This window comes from Lupinus angustifolius, chromosome LG01 (genome assembly GCF_001865875.1).
Source record: "Lupinus angustifolius cultivar Tanjil chromosome LG01, LupAngTanjil_v1.0, whole genome shotgun sequence".
NCBI lineage: Eukaryota > Viridiplantae > Streptophyta > Magnoliopsida > Fabales > Fabaceae > Lupinus > Lupinus angustifolius.
The window spans coordinates 4133653-4159489 of NC_032009.1; the positions used below are offsets into that span (position 1 = coordinate 4133653).

Sequence of the window (25837 nt, forward strand, 5' to 3'; positions counted from 1 at the left end):
TTAGCTTATCTTATTAGTTTATCCTATTTTGTTAGCTTATTAATTTATCCTTAGTAATGTATCTAGAGTTTATTGTAACAACAACTTTCTTCTCCATTCTTGGTTTACTTTATGAAAATATTATGTGTCATTTATCTCTTTCTCTACTTATCTTTTATATTTATGGATAACTTTCACTTAATGTTTCACAACTCTCTAACCAATTAAAACTTTTGTATCTTTTTGTTAATAAATTTAACACCTTACTAGGACACCATCATTTTCCTCCCCAATTTTATCATGATTAGAGACAAATTTCTTACTCTCAATAACCAAATGTCTACATGCCCTAGGTACACTTAATCATTTAAACGGGAGAAAGTTCAAAAGGCAAAGTACTTTTTGAGTGTCAAAGTTACATTGACAAGTAGAAACAGAAAAATATTTCATTCTCATTGAAGATTTCATGGGAGGTGTCCCTTTCCGCTTACTTTTACACTATTTTTTTTATTGGATTTTAGTTTTTGTATGATATTTTCAAAGTTTTATATACGTTATTAAAACCAAAATATTTTTACATTAATTAATTAGAAAGGTCATTATTAATTGAATAATAATGTAATAGAAATGAACATGCTATATGTGAGTGTAATAGAAATGAGAGAAAAACAATGAAATAAGAAAATGAATGGAATGGAAAGATCTCCAAAATGAGATAGTGAACTGTTTTTGTTATAGAAAAATACAATTAATTGCTAAATAACTTGCACAAATGGTTAGTACCAGCTACAAGTTTTAAAACATAATTGAATGATGAAACAAAACAGAGTGTGTTGAAGTGTGACAAAAGACCTATTTTTAGCAATAATTCATCCATTTCCATCATGCAACTCCAGCAGATGGAATCAGGATGACCAGAAGCACAAGAATATGTAATGAGATGATTTGGAATACCATGCATAGAAATTTTCATCTTTCTTCAGCATAGGGAAATTCCCAACCAAGTACATAGGAATCACATACTCTTGAAAATGATGAACAATCTTATAGATACTATACAAGCAAAATAGGTACATCAATAATGATTGTCCTTGTTCACCAAAAGCAAAATAACAAGTCACTTTCTTCATATATTTAATGCCTAGGGGTGGCAGAATATCATGCTTGTTAGAGGTATTCGTTTTAAACATAATACAAATGGTTGATATTTTACAAATATATATAAATATATATACGTTAAGACCCAGATTAACATATTGTTACTACAATTAATAGGATGATACACTAGCTACTTCTCCTCAGGCCAGCCCCTTAATGAACTAAATAACTTAATTCTACTCATAACTAAAATAGTGGAGAAATGTTGAAAAGATTATCTCAACCCTGCAGATTCCAATCACACTACTGCCATATCAATCTTTACAACTACGTCAGCGATTCCCAGATGAGGTTTCAGAAATCTGACTTCATCAGCTTCATTCGCGGTTTTATGTTAATACTGGAAAAGGGGTTTGTTTGTTCAACATGAACATAATCCTTTGTCTTGAGAACCTGCCAACAAGGTTGAAATAAGAATGAATCAAGCAAAGTTGCAAGTAGAAACACCAGTAAATATGCATTGAAGAATTCAAACAAAGCATATTAAGTACACATCCAAGGTTTGAGTGCACCAGAAAAATATGACTCAATAAGAGTAAACTGTGACTGACCAAACAGCAAATATCCAAACTCCATAAACAACTAAAGTTCGATTAATAGATCAAGTTCTATCTATACCTTCAACAAAATATAAAAAATAGGTGTTCTATATATATCACAAAAGATAGTATTCTATACCGCTCTTCAGATGCGCAGTTGATTGAAAGGAGTTTCAATCACGGAACAGAAAAGAGATTGGGCAACCCAACTGCATTATAGCTTCGGGTACTTTCAGAGGAACCAAACATGATACCTTATCCTCGGCCCATGGTAACTACTTTCTTTCCCAGCTCTATTAATTTTATTTTCTATAACAAATAGTAAATAGAGAACTTATCACCTAAAGTTATTCTGCACTTGCAGTATGGTCTATGAGTTAGCCCCTGAGTTCATTAAACTTGCACCCAAATAAATTCAGGAAGTGAACTACAGGTGAAGGATAATTGGAGGGATTAATTCAGAACACATCCATATTTCAATTATTATCCTAAGGCAAATGTTAACAAGTTCACTTTTACGGGGTCAAATTTAGTGGAAAGTTATTGGAAATTGTACTTTTTTATATTCTTGAGAGAAGAAGTAATGTGCCCTTATATGATTTTTTTTCCATTTCTAGTAGTCCATCCTAAACATGATGTCAAATTCATCAACAACAAAAAAACAAACTAACAGCATCAGACACGCAGAACAGTGCAACAATAATCAAACATTAATCCCACTAAGTGTGATTGGCATACAGAAACAGTACATAGCTAAATTAATCCTCAAGAACATACCAGTGTTTCAAAAAACATCCTTGATGCTTCCTTACGTGTTTTACCAGCTAAAATATTGTCAAGGCACAGGTTCTGCCTTCCATGTAGATCTTCCTTCTCAAAGGAAATCTGCAGATACTTGGCAACAGCCCTGTAGACAAATCCATTAGTTAGCTATTGAAATATGGCATGCATGCTGCACGGAACTGTAATCAGTGTGCATTAGAGTGTTAACAAACTCAAACCAATGGACAACAACAAAATTACTTGAAAGATCTGAAACAATCCCATATAAAACAGAGTTTAGATTGTTTGACAAGGTAACTCAACCAGAACCATCCGAACATGACCTCAATTAACTGGACTTAATGTGAAAAAGCTCCTTGTAATTGCAAACAGAATGAAGGGTAAGTTTAAAAGAAATTAATTGGTATTATGGTGTAAGAGAGAACTCAGGATATGTAGCATGTGTATGACTAATCAGAGGTCTAGTATAGAATATATAATCTAAGGTCACCAAATCTAATATACAGGTTATGGACTCAAACATTAAAAGAATAAGGTCAGCTACGTTCTATTAAGACAAAGCTGAGTTAAAGCTGGCTGCACATAAACACACCTGGTCCGGGAAGACCATCCACTATTTTCAAGGCTAGATTCTTCAGCAGATGGCATAAAATCATCATCTTCAATTATCTCATCATCACCAACATTCAAAAACCCTGTAAAGCGAGAGAGAATGGTTTACAATTATCTATCAACAAAAAAAGCTTCACTCTCCTTTTTCAGTCTTTGCTTTTCGTCATGACATATTAACATTCATTGCATTTTCTCAAAATTTTAAAACCAAAAAGGGTGAAGTCAGGCTGTGGTAAGAAAAGCTCCAGAGTGACTACAGATATGATTGCAGGAAAGTAGGGAGGAAAGGATTGAGGTTAAAGAAATGTTGACATCTAAAATGAGGAGTGGTTAATTGATAGACAACTAGATAATTTTATACTATTGCTGTAGTATGTTAGGGTAGAAGCAATAAGTTATTCAGACTATGGTTTTTCTAGAATCCCCCTACGTGTAGCTCAAAATGGCATAACTAAAATCCAATAACAGTATAACTGAGATGGTGGTGGCTGGGTTGATGGTGCCTTAGGCGGATGATGCCATGGCTGAAACTGATATGAGACTGGATGGAGAAGAATGGCATGAAGGAATGCTATGAACTAGAAATCCATTTTACAAGGTTGTAAATATGTTTACAGACACATTAAGCATTTGTATAAGAATCAACAATGAAAGTGATTCAGAAGCAAACCTGTGTCGTAAGCATTAGCATGTATGAGATTTTCCTGCACAATGTGGACAAAAAAACATAGTTAGGTGTGCATAAAACAATAAAGAAGCATCATATAAAGCTCAGTAGGGGAAGATAGCAGTGTACGTTCAATGACATGGGCAGTATCATAAAACCATCCTTTTATAGGTAAAGCAAAAGCACAATGCATTGTGCTTCAAAAGCAAATTACTATAACATATCAGATGGCAGTTATGTCAAAATACAAGAATATAAAATTTAGAAGAGAACACATCAAGATATATGTATTCTTAGACACTAAATATCACATGCAAAAGTTACACAGTGTGTGGTCAAGGGGAAGTGGCGGAAGAGGTTGGCGTAACTTCCTTGTTGACAGAGGTACAATGCCTTTATGGACTAGGTGAGGCACTTACCTTTACTACCTTAATAATTATACCCAAAAGCCCAAGCATCTAACTTGTAGCTGTCATGCTAAAAGGATAGAAATTCAGAATGTATAAATATATTTGGGGTTATGATTCTTCAACTAAATTTTATTTTCATGAACTGCTTTAGGAACATAGGGTTTCCTAATATAGTCTGTTTATCATATCTTTGGTGTGGATTTTATTTTTTAGGGCTACCAAATATATTTTGATTAACATTTCAATTTTTATTTCACTATAACTGTTGCTTCGGTAGTTAGTTTATATGGAAAACTAATGAAAAATAATTAACAAATGAAAAACATTAATGAGTTTCTTCAGGGAGGCATGCACTTGTTTGCACTTCTTACTAGAGGCATTAAAAACCCCTAGTGCCTTAAGGGTGACTTTCACCTTTTGGCTACTTTTGTTACAATTTCAAAATTTTAAATTTAATATTCTTGGAAGCTAGACCAAGAGGTACAAGAATGCATGCTTCAAATTGCATTTATGATCAATGGTACATCCACACTATACAGTATATCAAGCTTCGGCAAATTTTAAGCATGAACTGCATCAAGCAACAATAAAAAATAGATAAAGAAAGAAAGCAACAAAAAAAGACAGAAAAGATCAACAAACACAGTACACCAGCCCCAACGCTTTAGCTTTAAACCATGTCAACTAAAAAAGGGTGGCTTAGTGCACGAGGCTCCCACCTGTGAGCGGAGAGGTTGTTTCCAGGATTTGAACTTGTGACCTCTCGGTCACTAAACAACAAGTTTACCGTTGTGTAGCATCACATTTAGAGTTTAACTTCATTTTCAAAAATTATTAACAAAGTTAATATTTGCCTCAGTTAACTCTTGATGTTACTAAACAAAACTCTTTTGTCAGGCAACAGAGATAGTTAATGTGGCTAGTAAAAGAACAAGAGACAAAATCAACATGTAAGAGATATCAGGGGATATCTAGCATTTTTAATGAAAATTGTAACTTACATCATTACGATCTACAAAAGGACTCTCGATAGCAGGGATTTCAGGGAACAACGATGTACTTTCTAGTCCAGCTTCCTCACAGACTGGATTTCCTTCATTCAGAATAGTCTCCTTTTCATCCAAAACCAGAGCTACAGAATGTTGTCCTGCTTCCTCACAAACTGGATTTCCTTCATTCAGAGAAGTTTCCTTTTCATCCAAAACAGGTGCTACAGTGTCTAAACAATCTACTTTAGTGTTCTCACTAAATATGGGGCCAGACCTTGAGTCCTTGTCATCACACCCCATTGACCCCAAGTCAGAAGCAACAATTTGATCCTCACTTAAGCCCCCCGGCATGCTGCTTCCATTTTCCTCTAAAGGCAGGTCTCCATTGAAGGAAGCCCTGTTATCATTATATTCATCAGTTTCCTTAAAGCCCGTAACCATGGATGCACATAAATTGTTAGTTTCCAAACCATCTGTTTGAACTTTTGTTCTAATTTCCACACTGTGCTCAGTTATTTCAATAGCATCTACTCCACTTCTATTACATTTCTCCTCCACAAACTCATCCTCTAGAATAGATGATGTATTCAAATTCTGGTCAGTTGGCATGCTTGGTATATCTGTATGCATAGAACCAACGAGAACATTCATTTTACCCATGAGAGGCAAGGATGCAACACAATCATTTGGCACCGAATGGTTATTTTCAGACACTGTTAGGGATGAAGATTCAAGCCCAGCGCCAACAGAATTTTTTTTTGCAACAGAAACATCAATATTTCTGCCAGCATTGTTCATTTCAACATTTTGAGAATTGTCAAGCTCTCCCACATGAGAAACAATATTTGCATGCCCATGAACATCAAGATCATGAGATTCCAAGTTAGCTTCTGACTGATGGGACTCGGACAAAACAGGTATCCCAGTAGGTTGAGCTTCTGCATCTCCTTGGAGTTGGAGTGCCTTAGTTTCAATATTCGTTTCCACTCCATGAGTTTCAGTATTTGTTCTAGAATGGGACTCCTTGTCATTTGTTTTTTCCAAGAAAGAAGTATCTAAACCATTATCACAAACCTTGATTCCAGTCAGATCAAATGAATCATTTCGCAGAATAATCAAATCAGCAGACAGACCTGTAAGATATTAGAGAAATGTTAGAAAGATATTCGGTAATTGAATAAGTGGCGGCAAAAATATCCAGCCAGTCCATTATCCATTCAACTTCTAAAATCACTTTTCCAAAACAGTGATTTTCTTAAAAATTGCTTTTTGGAAAAAGTCTTTTAAAAAAATCACCTTTTGGATTTGAAAAAAGTGACTTTTTGAATAAATATACTTCTAAAGAGTGTTTTTGGTCGATAAAAGATGGGTTTAAATTAATGAACTGGATATCCATCCAATCAATAAAAAATTAATGGGTTAATGGATAAAACGAAATCCACCAATTAAGTTAGGTTTTGGATGGTTTGGATAATTTAGTATGACTTCATGTAACCTACATGGATTGTTGGATTTTTTTAATCCATAATTAAGATCCTAGTCCAAATCCAACCAATCCATCCATCTTCCACGCATAAAATGTTGATGTTGTTATGAAGTTAGATAAACGAAATGGTGATAGATGAATAATGGTCACAGGCTCTTATAAAAAATAAGATTTGGCATATTGTTCGGGAACAACTCAAAAGGAATTGATAACCACCTCATAACAAAAGGTCTACCCATTGCACAAGGCTCCCAACTAGTAGGATCTGGGGAGGGTAGAAGTAGAACCTTACTGTTGCACCAAAGCTCACCCCCAAGACAACCATCACATACAATAACAACAACCAAGCCTTTATCTCACTGAGTGGGGTCGGTTATATTGATCGACACTATAATGTTCTATCATAAATCATATTCATTGACAAACCATGTCATAGATGTAGAAAAATATATTAAACAACTCATGTCAACCCAAAACACCAAGGGTGGACTTAAATTGTCACCGTAGTTGTTTTTTAATTAGTGACCCACCCTAGAAAAAAGTCATGGAGATGACCCATGGAATACATCATAATGAAATGTCATTTAATAATGGAGAAAATATGGTCACTTAATGCAACACTTGATCATAAAAGAATTCCTATACAAATTTTATAAACATGTTTGTTGTTTAGTGGCCAAGAGGTACTGATCCCACTACATAGGAGCCTCCCTAGACCCCACTAGGTAAGGTTGCACACATCTACCCTCCCTAGACTCCATTAGGTAGGAGCCTTGTGAATTGATATGCCTTATGTTTGTTTTGCAAAATTAGATGATTCACAAAATGAAAACAAAAAATATTGTGGTTGACTCATTTCCTGTGAATTCGAGTTTAAAAATAAGATTTGTTGCATCATAGGTTTGTCTTGTATTTATGTTTGACTGACATGAAATATTAAAATATTGTGAATTAGGGATATAAAGTAGACCAACCATACCAATCAAACATATAGATCGGGTATTTCATGGATTTTAATTTGATTAAGAAAAGGGACAAAAGATGTTTGAGAAAAAGCACTAAACAATAGCACACATATACGCAACCACACAACTCACATGTAAATATTGGTTCATGAAAAATCTCATCCTCCGCAGATTGTCTTTGAATCATAAAAATTTCATGGCGAGTGCAAGGAGCTTTTTTCCGTATGCGACGTATATCTTCAGTATCTGTCAGCTGTTGGCGTATTGTACTTCATAATAAAAAAGCAAAAACCATTAGCATTTCAGTGCAAGAAAAAATATATGGTATATTACAAGGTAAACAACTGAATGTGGGATGATAAACATAACAATAAATTGAAACTTGAAAGAATAAAGGAAATATAAAAACTGAGTATATAACAAGTATCAGCAGTCAATTCATGCAAAAGGATATTTTAATTATCCTTTAGTTAATCTACACTAAATCAGTCTAGTCTACTCCTACCCCCAAAATACAAGCCGGTAGACCTAGGATCAAAGTAAAGGGTAAGCATACAATAACAACCGAGCTTTTTTCTCAGTATGTGAGGATGGCCGATTTGAACAAGTTTGGTTGTGTTGTAGGTGGGGTTTACTGCATGGATCAAACTTTTAATACTATTTTGTGACAAAACAAAATCTTCCCAAAGACCATTTATGTCTAAATCATTTCAAATGGTTGCCTTTAGAGTTTTTCTTGGCTTTCATCTACTGCTAATTAGAGACTATCTTCCACCTTATCACTCCTCTAGTTGGGGTTTATATGGATCTTCTCATATGTCAAAACCATCTTAGGCATGATTATACCATCATTTCCTCTATAGGTGCAACTTCTACTCTGTAAAAACACCCTAAATTTTGTGTCATTTGCAAGTAGACATCATGAACCATTCTCAGGATATAATCCCCTTCATAACTGCTTAGTTAGTTATTTCCATAGTGGGAAGTTATGCTATTCTCCACTCTGCCCCTCCTTTCATAAACTCTAGTGAACCTGGGTCTTTCACTATAGTTCTGTCTATTGGGCCTAATTAAGGGGTCTGCATCACAATGTTGACTAACCTACATTATTGTATTGTTTATGCTATAAGTCTGATCGCAGTAATTTCCATGTTGGCCTATTCGTAATTTAAAAATATATTTGTACAAGGATCAATTTCATTAATTCATTAAGTTTAAGGGGTAATTAGGAAGAAAAAATAGTTCATGATGGCTACTTGCAGAAGACATAAAGTTTAGAATGGCTTTATGCATTTTCCCTTTCTTATATATATGTCCACTCATCCAATGCAACATTCTCATTTATGTCACGCTTATGCTCTCTTTGGCACCTTACTACTTAACATCTAGTACATTAACTGTTCTATAAGGCAGAAAAGGAATCAAGAATGCCTCCAACTAAATAGGTCTAGTATCTTGTACTCCTGTGGGGTAACCATCTAATATTGGTCTTAACTCTCAAGGATTTTGAACATATATCAGAGATTAATTAATGGTAAAAAACTTCAGCAGATCAAAATTTTCCCCTTCCAATGAAGTGATCAGCAGATTTACCAATTTTGTTACCTCAAATAAACCTAAATAAATCATCAGCACGGCTTCTTGGAAACTAAATAGAGAGAGGGGATGCAAAGATCAATAGCTCGAAACAGAAAGAGATGAGAGGATACATCCATCTTTCGAAGAGGCTAGAAAGAAGTGGCAAACAATAGAATGTTTTACTATTCAAATAAACATGAAATAATGTGGATGAAACTTCATAACTGAATGACTGGAACATTATAAAACTTACTCGCCATGCAAGACCATCATATCATCCATGAGCACCTTTCTCTTTAAGGCAGAAGTGCGTGGTGCAGAACGAGAGCGTTTCGTTAATACTATTTCAGGGGCTACCGGACTGGGTTTCAATTTTAAAACTGAAGATCTTCTACCATCTGGAGCAACAAAAATTTATTTGAGCCACAGCTGTGTTCTCAAGGAAAACAAACACAAAGATATAATCAAACAATGAAAGCATTAAAGACCACTGTGATACCTAATATGGAGGACAATAGATCATCATCATCAGGAATGGACTCTCCGGTTCTCTTGGATTGAGTCCCACCATATGATTCAACGAAATCCACACTCTGCATTGTAAGAGTACTTTCTGTGAAACTGCGCTTTTTACTTGATATGCTTTTTACTCCTGCAGGATCTGTATGATCATCAGATACACCCTGATTGTTAGGAGTAGACTCCATTGGCAGATTATTATTTGTTTCACCATCATGTTGATATGCTAGGGAAAGCATTTTTTCAGGCTCTGGCATATCAGAAGCAGCAGATTTGCTTATAATTTCCACTTTATCGCAAAATATCTGACTCTCAATTTGAACATCTGATGTCCCCAACTCTGGGTTTCCTTCACAAACAAATGGCTCTATGGTCTCATGATGACCTATAGCAGGATCTGCACCATATGTTGCAAGACACTTTTCACATTAAAAGGTAAAATCAACTGACTAACAGTAAAATGTAATTCCATATGTTTAAATATGTCTACCAAACAGATTACGCAAATAAAAAATGTAACATGTAAAAAGAAAATGGAATCAACTCAAGGTAAAAAACAACTGCAATTAACATAAAGTTAATTCTCTCACACAACAGAAAAAAGAAAATTCAAATGGGGATGCATAGGAAAAAAACTTGGCATGCAATGAAGTGCATAAGTGAACATGTGAAAGTCAAAACAACATCATCTTGACATGGTTTTCAATATCACAAACAAAAGGAAAAGTGCAACAGCGAAATGTAAAATTGTATTATAATCACATAATTCCATGTAATGTACCCAAGGTAGTCAGAGTTGCAATCTTCCCCACGAGATCATATGATTTTGCACTTTCGCTTCCTTCAGCGTGCTCCATTTATGCAAAATCTGCAAATCAGCCTCACCTCGGTGGATCGTCGGGAAAAAGCATGAGATATTTTTTGCAAGCACCATGCTAAGTAGTTAATGGCATAGCATAATGGTGGTTGGCGCAGTGTAGTTAAAATCGCGATCTATCATGAAAGATCGTACGATTTTACGACTTTGCTGTAAATTGTGAGGCACAATCTCGTTGAAGAAACAATGTTGTCATTGCTTCTGGGATCGCCGTGGAAAACCGTGAGATCGTTACGATTCTTCCATTTCTATTTCAATTCCTCTTACATGCTTTTTCCTCGCTGAGTTGTAGCATAGATGCCATTCTTCGCATCTGTGACTTCTTCTCGTCATTCCGACTATTTATTGTAGGGTGAGTGCTTCCTAAGGTATGGAAGCAGTTGTTTTGTTTTGGTTGTAGAAGGTGAGGTTGAAGAAGGGGTACTTAAGATGAAGAAGAAGGAAGTCCTAACGCTTAATATTCTTCGATTATTTGTGCTAATGTCTTTACATATTATGGCTAGTTAAAAAAGGTACTGAAGTGGGCATCCAAATGTCTTAAGTATTCTAACCATTTGTCCTTTACTATGTTTGACTCTTCTGATAATTAGAAATGAATAAAAAAATCATTTTCTGTCTTCCCCACTTTTACAACTATCTGGGTTTAATCATCTTAAGTTTTTAATGTTAAAATGTCTAGTTAGTATTAAGTTTATTCATTTGTATAAGTAACTTGTGTGTTATATTTTATTTATTTTGCTTGCAGGAGTAAGTACGCATATATTTACCCTTCCCAAACCTTACTAAGTGAGAACTCGCGCATTAAGTTGCCATTTGTTATAATATATATGTACTTAATTTTTTTTATATGTTACAAGTTATAAATGTAAAAAAAACTTACTGATATCATGTTAACATCATCTACATTTGGTAGGATCTTATGAAGTCGGCTCATGACCAGCGTAACCCAAAACAAATACCTCTTTCATTTTTTTCACTTAAACGGTGTGTAGCATACAAATTTCACCAATGAGCAGTGCATTCCAGAGTATCATGTTTTGTGTCCCTTTTTCATATTCAATTGTAGTAGTTTTAATGAGTTGTTTATCCTTTCAAATTGACATTGCACATTTATATAATATATAACAATTCTAGAATAACAAACTTAATAAGTATCTAAAATAACAAACAAAACTAATATTTATCTAAATATCATAATAATTATAAAAGAAACTAATAACTATAAAGTAATAAATTTAAAAATAACATGATATTTATTAATAATACATTGTTATTGATATTCTGTTAAATAAAAAGGTGGCTCAGCAAAGGAGACTTCCACCTAGTAGGGTGTGGGGAGGGTAGATGTTCGCAGTCTTACCCCTGCAAGTGGAGAGATTTCTTCCCGGATTTGAACCTATGACCTCTTAGTCACTAAGAGGCAACTTTAATGTTATGTCAATATTCACCCTCTATTTATATTTTCTTATATGATTTATCAAAATATGTACCAGTATCAAATCTTAAGTAAGAATGAATTTTAATTATGACATTAATTATGAAAATGTCTTTAATTGTGTATTTTTTCTATTTTATGCATTTTCTTTTCCCTCCTGATCTTATCTAAGATCTTGATTTTGACTACCTTGAATGTACCCATTGCATCCCACGGTTGAAAAGAGAAGAAGAACAAATAAATGGAAAATAGAATAATTCAATATCTATTACTTTGCCTACAAAAAATAAGATATTGTAGGGAAGTAAGTCTCACATTGTCTTCCTCATTCTCTTAGGCATGGTTTAAATACCTGTTGGACTCCTCCTCTCATTTCCAATTGGTTTTGAGATAAAATTTTAACATGGTATTAGAGTTAGAGTCCAACTTCTTTCCAGGTGTCATGGGCCAAAAGATGCACTTTAATCATGGGTCAAAGGTAACTTTTTGCCTGACCCGACATGCTTCTGTGGAGGGGGCATGTTGGGAAGTAAGTCCCACATCGCCTGCCTCATTCCCTTAGGTATGGTTTAAATACCTGTTTGGCTACTCCTCTCAGTGGCAATTGGTTTTGAGATAGAATCTTAACAAATACCATAAAATTATGCAAGAAGAATTGTTATATTAATAATACCTTCAACAGATGACAAAGAAGGGTGGCTCAGCTGGGAGGTGCATGGCCGAAGGCGTGACTCGGTGGGATGCGCAACTTCATGAGAAATATGGTTTGAAGACTCTGTTTCTATCAGTTCTTGAGAGACCTGAACTTCCTCATCAACAACTTGAGGTTCACCAATTGATCCTCGAGGACTAATAACATTAGATACTTGAGCCTCATCAATCGGACAGGATAGCCCCTCATTGTGAGACATTTCTATGGCATTCAGAACTTCATGCTTTGGCGATGTGTGATCATCCTCCATATGAGCATCTGATTTTGGCCCTCGAGATCCATCCATGTTTAACAAATGTTTACAAGAGATGTTCTCTTGATTAGATGTAATATGGGAACAACAATGAGATACAGCAGTCTCATTCACGTTAACTCCTCCAGTAACAACACAAGTTGTAATAGTTTGGTCCGAAGGAGATTGTTCATTGTTCATCAAAACTAAGCCATTGAAGTCTTCCATCATCTCAGGTACACCAGGCGCCCTGATCATCCCACCTGCACATTCTGGTATTAGGGCGGTTGGGCACTCTATATTGGAGGAGATTGTCAAAGGTGATGATGTTGAACAATGATCATTAGGTATCAGACTATCTTGATCTGTTGTCACAACCATACATGCCAAATGCTCCTTTTGCTCTCTTTTTCTATCCAATTCAACTGGAAGGCTGTCATCACCCTCATGATGTAAATCCACACCAACAGGCTGTACATTATTCTGCAAAGAGCAATCAATCGCATCTCCATCCCTTTGTGGAGAAGGGGAAACTTGCATGCTCTTCACTGATACCAAATCTGCTGAATTATGATCATCAATTTCATTATTGACCTGATCTACCTGAGTACCAAACAAGTCTGGCTCTTCTAGTCCAGGAGTAGATGGACCTTGAGCACATTCACCAGCATCAGCAGCAATAGGAAGATCATCAATCTGTTGAACACAGACCAGTCATTCATTGACACCAGAAGAAATTACAATCTGTAGTTAAACAGAACTAGAACATAACCACCCACTTCAACAACAAAAAATAAATAAAAAATAAAACAATAAGGAGTAAGGCCAAACATTCATAGGCATGCAGATATTTTAAAACACTAAACCAATCTTGCTTCCAATGCCTTCACTTGCATTCTATCCGATGTTAAACTTACCTCCTCTTTCATTTCATCTTCTTGATAAGAGAATTGAGGACTGGCACTCAAGTCATCATGCTCCATAGTAGCAGCTTTGTCCGTTAACAGGACCTGATTTTACCAAATCAACTTTAAAATTCACAAATGTACATCAGAAAAATGCATCTACGGTAGCTATTCAAAGTCAATTGTTTTCCTTAGATATACACATGAAGATATTTTGTTTCACAACTGTGTCTATTCAAAACAGTGCTCCAATAACAACAGAAGGTTCACAGCTGTACTATAAAAAAGATGGTAGTCAACAGCTAAGCATAGAATCTATTAGGGATGCAGATAATGCACAACACAGATCTAACAACATCTCCTACCATAAATACTCCAAAACTTAAATGTGAGAGCCAAATTCAAAGAAGGCCGAAACTTGAAGGTCGAGTAACCTTGAGAGATACATTTCCTAGGACTAAAATAGGAGGCTTGGATTGCAGTGTTGGCACCCTACCAACATCTGGAAAATGACAAAGCCATTCACCATAAGAGCAATGTTCTTAGACATCAAATTACCAAGACCCCAAACCCCCTCACTCTTTAGGATGGAAGCACACCTCCCAATTCACCACATGACCCTTGTACTCATAATCATATTTGCTTTTTGGGAAACTCCGAAAGGAATATGAAATAGAGACTAGTAGTAAACAGGGATACATAAGAAGCCAGCTTGAATGACTAACCCTACCACCACCGACAGCAATCAAGTCGTAATCCCACTAGGTGAGGTCAGTTACATGGACCGAATGACACCATAATGCTCTATCATAAATCATGTTCATTGACAAAGTGTTGATCTCTAAATCTTTCCTAATCGTTTCACGTATGGTTTTCTTGGACTCCCTCTTCTCTAGCAATAGGACTAACCTCCATTTGATATACTCTCTTTATTAGAGCTTCTACCAGTCTCTCCCACCCATGTCAAAACCACCTAAGGCGCGATTCTACCATCTTTTCTACAATCGGAGCTAACTCAACCTGATCACCAGACAACAATAACAACAGAACTTTTATCCCATATAGTATGGTCGGCTACATGGATCGAACGACGCCATAATGCTAAAATCATAAATTACGTTCATTAACAAAGCATTGATCTCTATGTATTTCTTAATCATTTCACCTATGATTTTACTTGGCCTTCCTTTTCCTCTAGAAATTGGACTAACCTCCATTTGATTTGCTCTATTTATGGGGGCTTCTACTGGTCTCCTCCATACATGTAGAAACCACCGAAGGCGCGATTCTACCATCTTTTTTACAATAGAAGCTACTCCAACTTTCTCCCTAATGTATTCATTTTAATCCTCTCTTGTCTAGTGTGTTCACTCATTCAACGCAACATTCTCATTTCTGCTAGACAATCAAGGGGGAAAAGTTATCTTTCCAATTATCTAGACACTTATAGAATTTCATCACTACTACTACTAGATCTCATATGAAGCAGCTCTAAGATTCCCATACAGTGGGGTACCCAAGTAAACAAGAGGCCAATCCAAGATCTGACAACTAGCCATTAAAGCAAAAGAGGAGAAACTCTGCAGGCCTACATTAGTTCCAGTTAAACCAATTTCAGACACTGATTTTCAACTCAAAAGCATGCTCAACAGGGCATTGAAAAGCTTTTTGCATTCACATGAACAACACACATGTCCTAAAATTGCAAGTTGGAAACAGATATCCCATCCGAACCCACTTTAACTCACTTGATAATACCACCTGTAACTGCTCTAGCAATTGATAGGCTTACAGACCTATGATTAAACACGTGTACTTTACTTAAATGGCAGTGCTAGTGGAAGAGAAAGTGGAGTAAGTAAAGAGGGCAGAAAGGAGCATTTACAGCTAGTGGAAGTGGAGTGAGTAGAGAGAATTCAGCAGGCAACAATTAGCATTTATCTGATGGGGTGATGGCAAATACACAGACAGACGGTAGATAGGTAAGTCTGACTGATGGGAATGCTCTAGAAGACTAAAACTTGTAAAGGTTTTGGGGTGGCTCAGGCCATTATGTAGAGATACCACATTTAGGTTTAGGGTAAAGACTTTTGTTTTTTTATGGATAGTTTCTAATACTTCTTTCATTTTCAAAAAATACTTTCAACTTCAATCATTTATACATCTTTAGTTGTAATTAGTATTCCCCTACCTAATAATTGTATGTCCCTGTACTTTTTGGAAAATTCAAAGAGGTGCCCAACCTAAAAAAGTTTGTAATTGGTTTTTGAATGCATATAAAAACTCTAATTGTGTCCCTCAGACATCTCCATCAGGTTTCTATTAAGTTTTCGTTAACATTCCGTTAAGTGATCTATCCACTCATCATGTGTGGGTCCCTAAACTTCTAAAAAAATCAAATCAATATGCTGGTACCTTCAAACCACAAAGTTACCATTTCAGCAAAAAGCTACATCCATAAGATGCTGGAGAAAAAAGAAGGTAAATTACCTCATCAAGGTCTAAACCTATTTGAGATGCGTCACCATCACCAAAGCGCTCTGCATGCGGTGTTTGCCATTGAACAATATTTAGCACAGACATCCCATTGCATATTTAAAAGTCACCATTAAGCAAGCAATAGAAAGAGAAACAGAAAAGGTGTCAAAGGGAATACTAACCGTCCAATCCAAACTGTGAGCTAGTGTAAACCACACCGTCCATAGTATCTTGCAGTGTAATCTGCTCCCTGGTACTGACGTGGTGATCAACATAGTTACTGCAAGTTCACAATAGACATGTTCTTCAGTTAATAAGGAACAAAGAATAGACTAAATTGTGAATCATCCACATAACCTAATCCTATTACATAAAATCACCATTTAGAATATAAACCAATTTTGACAAGACAGAACCAAATAAAAGATATGCAACGCAAACCGAATTGTAGCATGACTACAAAACCAGCTCAATACTGCTGCAGTGAACAACAGCTACAGCTGCATTAATGACAATTGAGTTATCTGGAACTAACCCTTGAAATATCTCATTATCTGGTAGTTCAAAATCATCAAGATCAAAAGTCTCTGGTAAGGTGATGGAATGGTAAGGAGCAGTAGATTCTTCAGGTGGCAAATCAACTGCAGTGGAGCGAAAAGCCTGCTTTACCTTAAGCAAAGCCTCACTGCAGTCATCAAAAAGGTAATTCACCTTTCTAGAATAAATCCTCACCACACCAAGCAGAAGATGACTGGACAAACGGAGTGCAATTGGTACGTCAGGAAAAAGAATGGAATCTGTTCATTCATAAATTTCACATCAATGATTTGAGCCAAAAAATATGATCAACATTAGAAAATAACAAATTCAACAGAGCCATGGACATGTAAAATGTACTAACAAATATTAATTTCGCTGCACATGGGAATTAATCTCCACCACAGGGATTGTAGAATACTAGCAAATGCAAAGATTACAAATCAGCATAAGCCAGACCTTACCTGTGTATAGTCATTTAACTAATCCTTCACTACTTTTTACAGACAAACTATAGAGATACTAAAAAGTTTCACAAGAAGGATAACTTAGAAACAATTACCCCCATTCACGGTTAACTCTTTCATTTAGACAACATCTCTTAAGATCAACAGTTTTATTTTCTGGGTGAAAAAAGAATTTCATTGAGATGAAGAGGAGAAAGGTGCAAGGAATTTGAATTATAAGGGGTCCTCATTATCATCATCATTATCAATAGTACTTCAAATGATAAGCCACAAATTAGGTGACAACAAAAGGCTTGATCTCCACACGTGTGCTATGGTTGGGCTATAGTTCAGAATTGTTTACTCACTTTTTCACACAATCTTATAGCCAATTTGAGGAGATTATGCAAACGACATTCATTTCTCATAATATGTCTTTTCTATAGAAATAGAAACTCGTTACAAGGAAGAAAAATACAAGATAGGAGGATAAGATATCATTCAACAATGAAAATTACATAGAGATATGTAGTGTATTAGCTTATTTCACTCAGTTATGGCACTAAATGTTGGTTTTCAAATTGTTGGCTTTTGGTTATCACATTTAACATCACTCTATTTATATATTTGAACACTTAAGTATTACTGTTATATAATTATTTTACTGTAACAGTATAATAATAATAAGAGAATAAAGTATCACCTCATATAAGGAGATAAGTTATCTCCTCCGGCTACCAAAATTATGACATGAGTCCTATTTTTTTAGTTTTTAGAAATACTTTTGTAGAAAATGGTTAAATAGGACATATTCATAATTTTAGTGGCTGGATGATATAACTTATCTCCTCATATGAGGAAATACTTTATTCTCTAATAATAATATAATTATAAGAGTGCATAGATATGCATAAATCTAATTTTTGCAGTTATATGATAATATGATATGTATACGTACTTTTATAATTTCGGAAGGCTTTTTTATTATATTTAGAATTTTAATTCTAAAGTGACAACTGTCCCCCTATCCACTGTACGCTATAGTGTTTTCTGGTCAGCTGCTCCAGGCTGCTATCAGTGACCGACTACTGTGGTCAGGTTCAATTTTCAGAACACTGGTCCTCAGCTCATAAGTCCCATATGCAGTCTCCCACATTATTCACTCTCCTATGTCAGTAAGTTTTCCTTGAGAATTTTCCGGAAGTACTATTTCTTGCCAGTCAACAATTTTATTCCTTTCATGGTGTTTCTAGTATATAATATATAGTTCCACTAGGCAAAATTTATTAAGCAGCCTTTTGTAATTTTAATATTGGGAGGTTTCTATTTTTAACTCTTATTTTATTTTCATAATTCAACCAAACCATCGTTGACCAAATTTTGCCTGCACTGCGCTCAGACCTTTTCCCATTCCCTTCTCCCCTCTCTCCCTTCCTCTGTAAGGTCCTGTATGAGCCTTCCCTTAGACCTATATATAATATATTTAGTGGACACACTAGGCAAGGTAAGATTAGAAATGAATTATGAATACTATAGGGAGAAAGTTGGAGTAGCTCTTATTGTAGAAAAGATGGTGGCATTGCGCCTTAGATGGTTTGGATATGTGTGGAGGATACTGTTAGAAGCCCCAGCAGGGAGTGTAGATCAAATAGGGGTTAATCCTATATCTAGAGGAAGAAGGAGGCCAAAAAAACCTTACAGGAAATGATTAAGAAATATTTAGAAATCAATGTTTTGTCAATGAACATGATTCATGATACAACATGCGTTGCTAGGTCCATCTAGCTGACCCCACCTAGTGGGATTAAGGCTTGGTTTTTGTTATACACATATATCCTTAAGTTTTTTCTCCTAAAAGAATATATAAGGCATCCTCTTAAAATCATAAACAATTCAACAGAGAAAAAATACATACATCAAAATGAGAGCTCAGAAGTTTTTCTCATATAAAACAAGGATGCTAATAAAAAATACTTCAACCAATTAGACCATATAACTACACAACGCAGTCACTAGATGGCCAATTCCTCCTTACCAGTGTCAAATTCCAATGAAGTTGTTAGCCAGGCACAATCAAAAGTTTAAGTAGTACCTCTGTAGCGCCTGCTGATGGTTTTGGGGGGAGGTGGGATTATGGTGCATAGGGATCAAAAGAGAAATACCGAACTAATACTTTACACCATTTTGGTGCATAAGGATTGTAACAGGTACAGTATTGATACATCCACCATTGAATGCATAAGAGGTTAATAGGGAGCCCCAAATCTAGCTTTGTCTCCAATCATCTTAGAAACTCTTGATATAACATATGAATTAAAAAAGAAAAGCGAACAGTCGAACAGCAATAGAATGAGAATGAATTCCTGACCTCTTGTCATATGGATACTTCAAAGGAGACGTACCCGTATCGGGTGCGTACCAGATACTGATACACTTGGTTACTCATGGTACTCATTTGATGTAAATTGTTTCAAAATTGTGACATGTTGGGCTAGAAACTTCATAACTTTCCCATTTTCTTCTTAGCCACATCATAATACTAAATATGAGTCACATAATTAGTCTCACATCTTCACATTCAATCAATTTTCGGTCTCAACCTCTCATCCTAAGCCTATCACATTATCTGCTATTCTAACTTTGATCATTTGTGCCTAATTATATTGGTGTTCCTGCACCATAGATTTTTTTAGAATGTTGTATCCTATACCTATATCTGTACTGGATGTTGTTACTGTACCCGTAATCATGCAACATAGCAGCATGTATACCTTATTCATGCAACGTATTTGTACTCTAGTTTTTTAGATAATGTTAAACCCTATACCAAAACGTACCCGTGTTGGTGTAACACATTCCTGTCCTTTTTTAGAAGAACAATTGATAGAAATCAATTCCAATCTAACAAAAGCAGGTCGTATTATTAATGAAATCTAGAACAGGATTACAGAAATGAAGAGAGAAAACGATATATATGTAAGAGCTGTGCTCTCAGTCTACTCTACAAAATTCCTTAGGCATCAAGTTATAAGTTGAAAGCATAAAGATATCATAAATATCCCCCAAAATCTCACATTCCTTTATTTAGATAATCCCATCAGATCTGTTTTCTATCTCTTCTAACTAACTTTCCCTTCTCTCCTTCTCATAACATGTTTTTCCCCTGGTGACACTTGGCAACCTATCAAGTATCAACAGTCCAACAACATATCTACATACCAGGCAATCATTTACAATAATTTTACACAGAAACAATGCCCTTCTAGGTTTTAACGAAGGTAAAATGCAACGAGCAATATAAACTTTCAATTTTTGTGATCATTGAGCCAAGTTCTTAAATTCAAGCCTAGGAAACCAGACTCAAAAAATTTCAAGCCTAGAAAACAATACTCAAAATTTCATCATTATCTTGGGCATAACTACCAAACAATAATGCAACCTATCATTTTAGAAACTATAGCTTTTAAGACATTAACTGATTTTCAAATAGATGGTACATTATTACTCCCCAATAGCCTACATGAGTATTTGAATTACCTTATTTTATATTCAAAACAGTTTAAAACCAAAATCTTACTAAGAGAGCTTTACGGGGAAAGAAATATTTCCCTTAAATATAAGCTAAATCAAAAATGCACTAAAATGAAATCCAAACCACATAAGGCTTGAACATAAAGTGATGGTACAATATTGTTCACCAATAGTCGAAGCATATTTCAAATTCAAAACAGCTTATAATCAAAATCTCACCAAGATAGCTTTACAGACAAAAAAAAACAACTTTTCCCTAAAATTGAAGCTAAATCAAACTTGCACTAAAATGTTACCCAAATCATATAAGATTTAAAGATAAACTAACCAACAGAGACGCCAATATCGGTATCAGCCACCTGATTCTTCCTGAGCTTCCTCTCTAAATGTGCAGCTATCCATATTGTCCCAAGCGGCCCTTTTTTGGCCAATATAAACTGAGAGTAAAACATGTCTTCACCTTCTCTTACTCTTCAACCAAAAAAGTTCCGATTTTTCAAACCAAGTTCACAAATTTCAATTACGATTCAAACACCTCTAAATAAAAACACGTACAGATTTGAAGCAAAAAAAGGAACATTATTTAATGAATTCCCTTATACAGAGTTAAACTTCACTTACCAAACCCTAATTTCACCTCAAAAACGGAAATCGAAAATTGCAGATAGCAGCTTGAGAAGGATATGGGAATTAATAGATGAAGACATGGAAGATCAAGGAAAGTGAGATGAGAAACGAAACCCTAGGTTGTTATGTTAAATAGGAAGGTAAATTGAAAGAGGAAAGTTTTTGGGAATAGAAATGAAATTGAAGATTATAAGAAGAAGAAAGAAATTGAGTTTGAAACGGGGAAGGAAATTTGGTGACTCTAGTGTCCTTAACTCGAAATGTATGGACCGGTTTTTTTTTTTGTAGATAAATTAATAGAGAAAGTATATATATAGAATGAATGAATAAACAAATAGTTAAGTATACTCACCATTCTCTTAGATCATAAATTTGAGAATATTACTATTATTATTTGTCTTACTTAATTGCCATAAAATTATTCTAGAACATCTTTAATAATGTATTGTTTTTTATTATTTCGTATGTTGCCCAAAAACTATTTATATATTGTCAGTTTATTGTGGCATCATTTATTTTAGTTATTATTTACATTTCAAAAAAGTAATACAAGTGAATAGTGAATAATATACTGATGGTATGTAAATCTTTACATTAACAATATATAGATATTATATTTTTACACTATGTTTGATTTATAAAAGAAAAGTTGACTAAAGAAAAAATAAGAGAAGAAAATTGGTAGAAAATGCAATAACTTTTTAGTTATTTGGTATCATAGAAAATATAAAGAAAGTGAAGAAAAAATAATGTAATCATTATTTAATAATGGCATTTTTTGTACTACAAATAGTATTTAATCATAATATGAGTATGGAACTAATCTTTTTTATGGTGGGTGATTGTCCCTCCTAACAAGTGTCTATCTTAGGAATCAAATTCTTGACATTTTGGTATTTTTCTTGATCTAGCAGGACTTTACATCACTAAACTAACGTCGTATTGTTTATTAACAATGACATTGACATGCATGTGTTAGTTTGTTTGTTTTTTTATATTTTATTTTAGGAAGTTATTGACATTTATAAGTGTGACTAACACGAAATACGAATTTTTAAATATATATAGAGTTAGTGACGAGAAAATTTATCGCTAATTTTCCTAGACAAAGATCTGCAATCCCAAAGTATATCTCAAACCATGTCCTAAAACATTGAAAGCATATCATGTCAATTAAAAAATTAACTGACGACAAAATTTGTCACTAATTTTCTCACACAACGATCTATTGTCTTAAAGTATATCTCAAATCATGTTCTAAACAATGAAAACATGTCGTGTTAATTAAAAAAAATTAAATATTCATTATTTTCTCTATTTTTTTCATCGTCATTGGTTTGGGACATTGGAATAGTCTATCCTAGTCCAATTTTCTCTACTTATTTTCCTCCTAATATTAGAGAGAAAACATAATGACATGGGTCTCATCATTTTTTATTTCATTCATTTTTTTCAATACAACCAAACAGAGAAAAATATTATTTTCCTTCTTTTTTCATTCTTCTCACTTTCTTTCATTCTTTTTTCACCTTAGCCAAACATATCCTTAAGTTATTAACATAGTTTATATATCAATATGGTTTATTTTATATTTTATTTTAAATTATATATTATTAACTATAGTACTTTTTCTTAGATATTTTAGAAGATGGTTATTTTGAAGGCTTTAAAGTAAAGTTATCCTAATTAATAGATAAAGATGAAACTTTATCTCAATTGATATTAATTTCTAGTAATAAGTTATGTTTCTTATTTAAGGGAACATTTTAGAAATTGTTCTATATTATTTAATTGTTACATATTTGATTAAAGATTAGAAGTTTATTTTGACTATATTTTAGTAAAACAATATTTTACTTCTAGAACCATGGGTAGATGGGTATGGTAGTATTTTCCTATTCCTATAATCGTATGATTGCGGATACTCATGTGGGTAGCAGATATATACGGATACAAAACTCGTTTTTAAATTTATGTATACTAGTTGTCGACATGCAATTTGTGTCTCTCGGTCAACATTGCATGGTATTACGTATTCAATTTTTATGTATTTTATTTTTTGGAATTAAAATGCACTTTTTTGTGTTTGATTTACTTTATATTATATTTATTTATGTTTATTATAATGATCGATTTAAGATTAAAAAAAATATGGTTAATTAATGTGTTTGTGGTGGTTACTTAGAATTATATAGTTTTTTTTGTAAAAATTAAATAATATTAATGAAAAATAGGAAAGTGAAAATTACATCATGTTTTGTCTTTGTATATAGTATAGAAGTATAGATATTTATATATTTTATAATAATAAATATATAAAATAATTATTACATGAAAATAAAATTTATGTGCATGTTAAATTTATCATTATATTTCATTCACTAAAATTCACCATGAAGTAATAATAACAAAATAGATAATATATAATTATAAAATAAAATAAAAAGTATAATATATATCAAATGTTTAATTAATATATATGCAGGTACCTGCAGGGCAGGTATCATGGTACTCAATTTCACCTATAAGCTATTTTTACATGTACTTGTTGTGAGACCTATGGGATGGATATTTTTGTCATCTCTGACCATATTATCTTATTAAAATCTCCATAGTTGAGTATCAAAGTTAAATTAGAGAATGATTTGCTTAGTTTTAGTTAGAAATAAGTTTGTTCAATAATCTGAGAGTATATCTGATGTCCCAAAATGCGTGTCACTATTTATGATTGATTGAAAAATTGTATTCAAGTTAAAAATTCATGATTAAGTATTTTTCTAACCAATTACAAATAGTCACATATGAAATGATACACTTTTTAACACAAATAATCACTATAATCTAAAGATTTTGATATTTAACGAGTGAATTTAAAGTGATAAATCTTCAATAGAAGTAGATATGTGACTTGTATAAATCTAAGATATACTTTAGATGATTATTTTTATATAAATCTAGATATTCAATCTCAAATAGGGAACGAAACAGTCGACCCAAAAAGTTGGATAGCCGATAGTTGAATAGGGGAAGAGAAAAAAGAGTTGATACTATATTCTACATATAATTACTCAAAATAGAAAAGTACACAAACTTAAAGACATAAGTCAACTCAAATACAAATTGTAGCTCAAAACCAACTAAAACTCATACCCAATATTAATATTACTCAAATCCAATATACGAATTAAGTATGCATTCAGCAACAACTTCTATGTCAAGCCATCATCCCCAAAGGCTTCGGAATTCATCCATTTCTCAATGCAACCACTCATTACACTTTTGAGCTCTATTGGGAGTTATGAGATAAAGGAAATGAGAAACATCAAGAGACAAAAAGGAAAGAAAGGAAGATAAATTAAATTAAATATTTCCCTTGTTTGGGAGTTTAAATTTAGATGGGAGGAAAATGAAAAGATAAAAATGCAAGAATATTGTTGTTTTCTTCCTTTAAAAATCTATTTAACAATGAGAAAATGAAAAGAATGTAATTACAAAATTTTAGTAAATGTGTTTAGGTATTTTGATGTGGTCCGTCTCTAGAAAATTTCAAATTGTGGAAACCGTGAAAATAGATATGTGAAAGGTTTTAGAGGGCTCCATAGGATTAGGATGAGGATGAGCATGAGGATGAGGATTAGGATGGGGATGAAGATTAGGATTAGGATTAGGATGAGGATGAGGATGAGGATGAGGATGAGGATGAGGATGAGGATGAGGATGATGATGAGGATGAGGATGAGGATAAGGATTAGGATTAGGATTAGGATTACTATGCGTACGAGGATAAGGATGAGGATAAAGATTAGGATTAGGTTTAGCATTAGGATTAGGGTTAGGATTAGGGTTAGGATTAGGATTAGGATTAGGGTTAGGATTAGGATTAAGATGAGGATTAGAATTGGGATAATGATTAGGGTTAGGGTTAGGATTAGGATTAGCACGAGGATGACGATAGGATGAGGATGAGGATGAGGATGAGGATGAGGATGAGTGTGAGGAGGAGGACGAGGATGAGGATGAGCACGAGGATGAGGATGAGAATGAGGATGAGGATGAGGATGAGGATGAGGATGAGGATTAGGTTTAGGATTAGGATTAGGATTAGGATTAGGGTTATGATTAGGATTAGGATTAGGATTAGGATGAGGACGAGGATGAGGACGAGGACGAGGACGAGGACGAGGATGAGGAAGAGGATGGGGATGAGGATTAGGATTAGGATTAAGATTAGGATTCAGATTAGGGTTAGGATTAGGATTAGGATTTGAATGATGATGAGGATGAGGACGAGGATGAGGATGAGGATGAGGATGAGGACGAGGACGAGGATGAGGATGAGGATGAGGTGAGGATGAGGATTAGGATTAGGATT

The 25837-nt window shown here is 34.2% G+C and overlaps 1 protein-coding gene across 1 annotated transcript; it reads right to left on the reverse strand.

Moving 5' to 3' along the window:
• LOC109348072 (sister chromatid cohesion 1 protein 4-like) lies at positions 1079-21720 on the reverse strand. Its single transcript, XM_019588288.1, has 15 exons — positions 21462-21720; positions 21167-21330; positions 16860-17121; positions 16507-16604; positions 16337-16386; positions 13859-13951; positions 12671-13637; positions 9666-10112; positions 9420-9564; positions 7721-7857; positions 5150-6270; positions 3742-3775; positions 3052-3154; positions 2454-2583; positions 1079-1530 (listed from the first exon to the last, which is right to left on the reverse strand). Exons 2-15 carry the CDS (start codon positions 21288-21290, stop codon positions 1432-1434), a joined length of 3810 nt encoding a protein of 1269 aa, XP_019443833.1. The 5' UTR covers positions 21291-21330; positions 21462-21720; the 3' UTR covers positions 1079-1431.